The 7,564-nt window shown below is 58.0% G+C and overlaps 1 protein-coding gene across 1 annotated transcript; it reads right to left on the bottom strand.

The window, feature by feature from the left end:
• Window positions 1–289: 289 nt before the first annotated feature.
• PLOD3 (procollagen-lysine,2-oxoglutarate 5-dioxygenase 3) lies at window positions 290–6,965 on the bottom strand. Its single transcript, XM_049787849.1, has 19 exons — window positions 6,744–6,965; window positions 6,381–6,472; window positions 6,109–6,245; window positions 5,838–6,001; window positions 5,625–5,737; window positions 4,746–4,809; window positions 4,441–4,538; window positions 4,208–4,309; window positions 3,993–4,118; window positions 3,796–3,917; window positions 3,320–3,424; window positions 3,108–3,233; window positions 2,874–3,015; window positions 2,686–2,799; window positions 2,357–2,425; window positions 1,976–2,080; window positions 1,344–1,490; window positions 1,132–1,257; window positions 290–690 (listed from the first exon to the last, which is right to left on the bottom strand). Exons 1-19 carry the CDS (start codon window positions 6,862–6,864, stop codon window positions 535–537), a joined length of 2,229 nt encoding a protein of 742 aa, XP_049643806.1. The 5' UTR covers window positions 6,865–6,965; the 3' UTR covers window positions 290–534.
• Between the last annotated feature and the right edge of the window lie 599 nt (window positions 6,966–7,564).

Below are 7,564 nucleotides of genomic sequence, written 5' to 3'. Positions count from 1 at the left end.
CACTAAGCTGCTTTCCTTCTTAGACTTGCGGTAGGATTCCTGGCTTGAGTACTGGAATTCCTTAACCCATTCTTTCACCCTTCACTGTGTGATTATTTCCTGCATCAATGTTTGCTTCCAGACCCATGTTTCTCCACGTCCTAGTTTTGGAGCCTGGGGCTCCCCTTATACCTGCAGCTGCCATCAGCTCTGTTCCTCCCTCTTTGGGGTGAAGCAGAAATAGGGTTTATCCACTGCTGGAGTGCAGGAGAGAAAGGGCACTCTATAAAGAGCCACACACACACAACGGTTACAAATCTCCCTTTATTGGGCAGGAAGGAAGCCAAGAAAATAACTTATCACACAGGGAACTCCTCTGGTCCCTGAATCCCCTGAAATCTTAAGGGACCAAGGGAAGTCAGGGGGATTCTGGAGCTTCCAGGGGGCCATGGGAATGGGGCGACACATTCAATCCCAGGCGCACAGGAAGCAAGGAAGGGGCTCACCCCCACCCCCGAGGTGGAAGAAGGCACAGTGTGTTGGATGAGGCTGGGATCAGGGGTCCACAAAGGACACCATGATGTAGCGTGTCCCCCGCGTCGTGGGCAGCCCCTCATGGTAGTGGGTGAGCCGGCCGGGGTGCAGGAGCCCCCAGCCCTTCCGTGGAGACGAGATCACACAGTCATAGCGCAGGAATCTGCAGCCACCACCCTAGGACAGAGACAGATGGGGAGTGGAGGGATGGGCAGAGAGGGGGCCAAGGGGCCATCTGGCCCACAAAGTAACTGGGGACCTGAGCTGGGTCCCTAAGAGGAAAGGGGCACACAGCTAAGAGGCCAAGTGTGTGCTTGTGCTTGCTTACATGTGTACATGTGTGTGCAAGGTCTCAATGGATATAGCTGTGTGTTAACGCAAAGGCCCACACACATGGCCCCACATACATACAAGCATAAGCAGGTGTGGCTGACTATTGATGCAAGAGTAAACACGTTGCCATGGGCATGTGTGGGTATATAAAAGTATACTGCTGTGCACAACCGTCTTCACATATGAGCTTGGCATGTGCATGGATCTGCGTATGTGTGTCTGAAACTTTTCTGAGTGGGCACAGAGGGTCCCGGGGTGCCCTGTGAGGAGTCGGGGGACACGCACCTCATAGTCCAGGCCCTTGTGGTTGAGGGCAACATTGAGGGTGAACGTGGATGAGTCGTGGTGGGGTCGCAGGGATGGCTGCTCATCAGGCCGGTAGCGGACCACAAAGTTCATCACTGCCCGCGTCTGGGGGGTGGGGGGGCACAAGAGAGGAGCTGGGGCGTGGGAGGGTATAGGGTGCGGGGGTGGGGCAGGGGGAGGTACACACTTACCTTGGTGTGGTACCCGGGAAATAGGCTCTCGGTCATGGGCCCCACATATGTCCGCAGCAGCTGCAGCCACTGGGCCTCGTACCCCACCTGCTTCATATGGATGTCCACAGTGGGCACATTCTCGTAGCCCCCTGCCAGCCTCGAGTCCTGCGGGAAGCATGCACTGAGTCCCCCAGGGCTACACCAACCAGCCAGGGTTATGCTCTCTAGGGTAAAGCTTTCCCTCCCTCTTAGAGCACCCCAGTGGCTTCCACAGCACCCAGGTGCCTGGCATAGCCTTTCAATGCAGGGCAACCAGGGGACGAGCAGCCCTGCTGCAGTGACCACCACCAAGCACCCTCCTGGGAGTTTTTTTTGTGGGGAGCCACACCCGGTGGCACTCAGGAGTTACTTCTAGCTCTGCACTCAGAAATCATTCCTGGCAGGCCCGGAGAATCCTACGGGATGCTGGAGATTGAACCCAGGTCAGCTGCCTGCAAGGCAAATGCCCTCCCCACTATGCTATTGCTCGTCCACCACCGGGAGTATTTCTTAAATGCATGCATAAATGAATGAAAGCAAGTCTGGCTTCCTGCTCTTAGTAAGTCCTCCCCACCCGTGCCCAGCCCCCCTTCTTCCTGCAGCTCCCCCACCTCGTGGCGACCTCCAGACCACTGGCCAAAGTGCTCCATTTCCTCCACCAGTTCGTCACACATTTGGTCCGAGAGCAGCGGGAACCAGTAGACATCAGGGCACGGCTGAGTATAGGGTATGGGGAAGCAGAACACTGGGTAGGGAGCACCCATGGAGGGGAGCAAAGGGAGGTGGGGGGCGAGGAGAGAGGGGAGCAGTATAGAGGTTCCTGGAGCTCCGTTAGAGATGGTGCACACTTTCACCCAAGTGGCATTTCACCAATATGCCTGGGAGACATATGGGTGTCTGTACGGAGGGAGGGGGCATCTACTCAGCCTTGGCTTGATCTTACAGAGGACTCCAGGGCAGAACACCCCAAATCTAGGCAGGGGAAACCTCACCTGTTCCACGAATTCTCCATCTTCCAGGGCCCGGCTATAGTTCTCATGGATGTATTGTTCCTTCCAGTCCTAGGGGACCCAGGTAAGGAAACTAAACTTGGGGTGTGCTCACTCCGGCCTACCTGCTGCCTCCCAGGAGCCCAGTCAGGGGCTACCCCTCTGCCCTAGCATGACAGATCTCACCCAGGACATGTGTGCATGTGTGTAGCTGTGTGCAAGTGAGTTTGTCTGGATTTGCGCACATGTGTGAATCTACATGCGTTGCATGCATGAGTGTGTGCATACATGTGTGACTGTGTGTATCCTTTCCCATAGGCTCTCCCACTCACCACGGGGTTGTCAAAGATCTGCCAGAGGTCAGGGTGCAGGTGGTCAGTGTCGTAGTGGGACGTGGCCAGGAGGCGGCCGAACTCCTGCTGGTTGCTGAGGTGAAGGAAGATGCCCTAGGGACGGGGGCGGGTCAGTGGGGTGCAGAGGACCCCACAGGGGCTGCTTGGCCCGGCCCAGCATGGCTCACCTTGTCACGCAGGCTCTTGCAGAAGGCCATGTCGGGGTCACTGTCGCTGCTGGAGAACACGACTTTCTGGGGCAGCTCAGTTCGCAGCGTGGACCCCCGGATCAGGTAGGCCTGTGAGATGTAGGGCACATTCCACACGCTCCTAGAGGCCAAGTTGAGTCAGTAGGGCCTCATCGGCACAGAGACACCCCCGCCCCACCTAGGGCAGCGGGGGCTGAATGCCCTAGGACTCACACACGCTTGCGCTGCACCAGCTCTACGTAGTCCTCGGAGCGAGCATAGTAATCGTCAGGGCTCAAGGCGCCCCAGAAGTTGGACCACAGCTTCCCGTGGCGGGACAGCATGGGCGCGATCACCTTCCTGCAGGAGGAAGGGGTGAGTGGAATAGGGGAAGAGGATGGGGGAGGGAAGGGTGGGCAGATAGGGATTTCAAGGTGCAGTGGAACCTGTTCTCTTCTATGAGGATGCGCAGGGTCTGCGGGTGCGTGAGGACCGTGTCTGCATCCAGGCTGAAGTAGTAGTCACAGTTGGGATCCTGCCGACAGCTGTCCCTGGGGTGGAGAGGACAACTACTCAGATGGGAACATATAAGGGGCATCTCCTCATTCCAGCACTCACAGTGCCCTGGGGACATTTGGGGGATAGATAGAGCCTCTCATCCTGGCATTCACAGGGCCATAGAGGAGTAAATGGGGGTCCCCTCACCTTGGGATTCACAGGAAGATGAGAGTATATGGCGGCTGGGGGCCCACACCCCACACTCACAGGACCATGGGGGTATATGGGGTATGTGAGAGTATATGGGGGTGTATGTGGTATATGGATGTATATATAGGGATACATAGGTATGTATATGTATGTATATATAAATATGGGTATATGCGGGTATATGGGTATATATGGGCCCCTGCCCTGCACTCACAGCGCCATGTCCCTGGCCTCTCCAGGCATCAAACCCTCCTCGGGTCCCACCAGCTTCACAGCTGAAAAGTGATCCCGAAGCTGGGGCCACGCATCGGCCACGTGGGGCTCATGGTGCACCTCCTGGAGGAAAGACGGACATGAGGGAGGCAAGGGGACACAGGGGGGTAGAGTGCATGGGGGCCGGTGGGGGCTCACGTTGTTGTGCAGAAAGAGGGTGACTCTGTCTGGTGGGTAATCGAGCTGCCGAAGGCGCTGCAGGAAGCGGGGCAGGAACGGGGTCGGCTGCTCCACAAACACAGCTAGGAGCACACGGGGCAGAGGCTGCAGGGGGGCAGGTGGGCAAGTTTAGGCGCTGGACCCCCACAGTGGCCCAAGCTGTGACCTCTGCCCTCCCATATCTCCCTCCTCACCTGTCCTGTTGGAAGTGGCCTTCGGTCCTGCTCACAGAACCCACAGCCCCCCTCGGGGGTCCAGCCGTTGGGGACATAGTTCCCCAAGTAGTTGAGTTGCAGCTGAGGGGGAAAGCGGGAGGGGGGCTCGTCAGCGAGAGCTGGGCCACACAGAGACATGACAATCACCCCAGTACCTTGGCTCAGCAGGCCTGGTGGTTCCGGGGAGTCCCAGATTCCCAGCACCCCGGCACCTTTGTGGGTCCATTCCCGTGGATGACGACAGGGAGCGTGTCGTAAGCCACATTCCGGATCCGCACCCGGTTCCGATCAAACTTCAACACCACTTCATCTGGAGGAGGAAGAGGATTCAGTAGGCTCCCCCTGAGTCTGGGGGAGACTCAAAAGAAGCACTTTCCTGCCTCTGGACTGGGAGCAAGACTCCAGGCATGTGACCAGAAATGACAAAACACTAGACCAAGTGGCCTTTTCACTTCAGTTCCACCAGGCCCCAGCAGCAAAGGGGATGCCCTCCACCCCACAATTGCCCTTTGCTCACCTAAAGCCCCATTGAGGTTCTGGAAGATCCGGGATTTGTGGTCCAGGTTAAGGTTGAGTTTCTCCTGGGAGAGGGGAGAGGCACTAGTTAGTGTGAGATGGGCCAGTTAAGCCAACCTGAATAGTAGGAAGATGAATCAGACCAGAGATCCAGGACCCTTCCCAGGTCTGGCAGGAGAAGAATAGACCCAAAAGGCTCAGCTGCATGATTCAATGAAAAAATGTGCAATTTCCAATCTGACAATAGCCATGAAAGCTGAGAAAGGGACACTGGAGCAATAGGACAGCAGAGAGCGAGTACACTGGCCTTGCATGCAGCTGACCTGGATTTGATTCCCTACATCACATAGAGTCCTCTGAGCAAGAGTGATTCCTGAGTGCCAAGCCAGGAGTAAGCCCCAAGCACCTCTAGATGTGACCCCAAAACAAAAGCAATCTGAGAAGGGGGCCAGAAAGACCAGGCTTGGAGACTCAAAGACAAGAAAACCCACAAGCCTTCTTGCAATCTCAATGGTTCCCCCCAGACACCTAAGATGTAGGACCATGTGGGGGCACTGGGGGAAACCCCCCCAGACACAGGCTGAAAAGCTAGGAGCCTATTTACAGAACCAGACTAAAGCAAAAATGTGCTGCCTGGGGCCTGGGAGATAGCCCAGTGAGCAGAGCAATTGCTTTGCATGTGGTTGACCCAAACTCAATCTTGAGCACCCCAAAAGGCCCCCTAAGCCCACTAGGAGTGATCCCTGCGTGGAGAACCAGGAGTAGCCCTGAGCATCACCAGGTGCAGCCCCAAACCCCACACAAAGAACTCAGCATCTCCAAAGAGGGTGAGGCATCGTTTCCCCACTTTTGCCCTCCTCAGGCCCCTTTCCAGCCCTACCCGCAGCCCAGGATCCAGGTAGAGCCTCGTGTAGAACAGCTGATCATCGTCATCATCCTTGTACTTCCATTGGCGCACTATGCGGTGGATAGTGGGGGCAAAACCAATGAAGCCTGCAAGGAACAGCGGGGTATCAGTCACAAGCTCCCTGATATGCCCCAGACCCACCCCTCCCTGTGTCTCAGGCCCTGGAACACTCCCCTCACCACTCACCACCAGAGTTGAGGAAGCGCTTCCCAGTGTCTACCTCTGGGTACTGCTCGGCCAGCGCCCACTCGGGCCAGCAGAAGCTCTCCGCGGAGAAGAGCAAGTGGCTGCCACTTTGCACGAATTTGCGGAGAAGCTCCACGGGGCTGCCCGCCAAGACCACATCATAGCTGGGCCAGGACGGAGAGAAAGATCAGAGGAACCACTAGGAACCCCAGTCTCCTCTTCTGGCCTCCTGGAGCGGCCGTCTCTTCCTTGGGGTGACCCTCTCTCTTACCTGTCCACAAACATGATGACCATATCGTCCCGGTCTGCGTACTTCTCCATTTCCTTCTTCAGCCAGCGGACTTTCTGGCCGCCCCCCACTGTTCGAGCCACATCACCCCCTCGCCACTCCTCTCCCAGGCCCAGGGTCTGTGGGAGAGATGCGGAATCCACAGGCCAAGCTCAGTAGGCCAGGCTCACCATGGGGCCCTGGCCCTCCAGCCCTCCATCAGTCCACTCTTGGGGTGCCCTCCTGGGGCACGGGGGCGCACATTGCTTGCTCACCCGCACAGTGTAGTTGAAAAACTCGGCAGACCGCAGGAAACGCCGGTACCCCTCGGTCTCAGCGGTGGCCACGGTGATCACCAGAAGTTTCTCTGTCATCAGCCAGAAACTAGCCCTCCTGAGTCCAAGTCCTCCCTGTACCCCTGTTCCAGATCCCTTGCAAATCCGCCCCCCACTAATTCCCTTGCCCGATGATCGCGGAATCGGGGCCACTCAGAAAACTCGCACCCAAGTCGCAAGGGGAAGCCCTGGGCACCTTCATGCCCACTGGGGAGACGCGAACCCACGTGACTCACAACGGGTGCATTTTCCTGCACACTTGGGGCACGAAGCCAGGCCCGCCTGTCTGTCTGGACGTCTCACCTGGGTTGACCGGGTCTCCGCCCCGGGGACGATCCGAAGTGGCCGTCGTGGGCGGCGGTGGCAGAACCAGGAGCAGGAGCAGGAGGAGTAGGAGCCGGGAGCCCGGGCCCGGGAGAGCCATCGCGAGGAGCCGGAGCGGGCGCAGCGGAGGGGCTCGGGGCAGGGGAACCCGGGACGATCGTGGGGCCCACCACTGGCAGAAGGGCGACGTGGGCTCCGCCTTGGAAATAAAAATTCACAAAAACCAATAAAAAAAAAAAAGGGAGGGGGGTTTCCCGGCGCGACTCACAAGGAGAGGATTGTGCGGAGCGGCGTGGGAGGCCCTGGGCGAGCGGGTGCAGGACGGGCGGGAGCCAGAGCGATCTCGCGCCCCGGGTGACTTTGCGCGGGGCCAGCGGGTCCTCTGGACACTCGGGGAAACCAGAACCCGGCGAGGGGAAGTGACCCTTTGCGGGCCGGGCGGGACGCGGAGGCGGGTCTTCGCCCCCGCCCAGCCCGGAGCCCGCAGGGCGGAAAATCCGAGGCCCAGACGGTGGGGCGGAGACGGGGCTGTGACGCCCAGATGTCTGCGGCGGCCCAGGGAGAGAGTTCCAAATCCAGGCCTGGCTAGAGAGATTTCCCCCAGGACGTCTCAGATTGCCCACCCGGGCCTGGCCCACTCTCCCGGGTCCGGCCCATCGACTCTACTACTAGCAATGGGACAAACTCCCTAGTGATCGTGGACATCCTCGGAAGGACCAAAATGCAATGACCATTTCTTAATTTAAAAAGGATCTATTTGGGGTATTGGTGATGGGAAGATTGCACGGTGAAGGGGGTTT

The sequence above is a fragment of the Suncus etruscus genome, chromosome 15, assembly GCF_024139225.1.
Source record: "Suncus etruscus isolate mSunEtr1 chromosome 15, mSunEtr1.pri.cur, whole genome shotgun sequence".
Lineage (NCBI taxonomy): Eukaryota > Metazoa > Chordata > Mammalia > Eulipotyphla > Soricidae > Suncus > Suncus etruscus.
The sequence above is the reverse complement of the archived record's forward strand: the minus strand, read 5'-3'. Positions and strand labels throughout refer to the sequence as shown.

Excerpts from the sequence above, each read along its gene's own strand:
- PLOD3 (XM_049787849.1), bottom strand. The coding sequence starts at position 6,864 with ATGGCTCTCCCGGGCCCGGGCTCCCGGCTCCTACTCCTCCTGCTCCTG. Across the intron at positions 6,246-6,380 it reads TTTTCAACTACACTGTGCGG|ACCCTGGGCCTGGGAGAGGA; the intron begins GTGAGCAAGCAA and ends TCTCTCCCACAG. Across the intron at positions 2,800-2,873 it reads GCAAGAGCCTGCGTGACAAG|GGCATCTTCCTTCACCTCAG; the intron begins GTGAGCCATGCT and ends CCCCGTCCCTAG.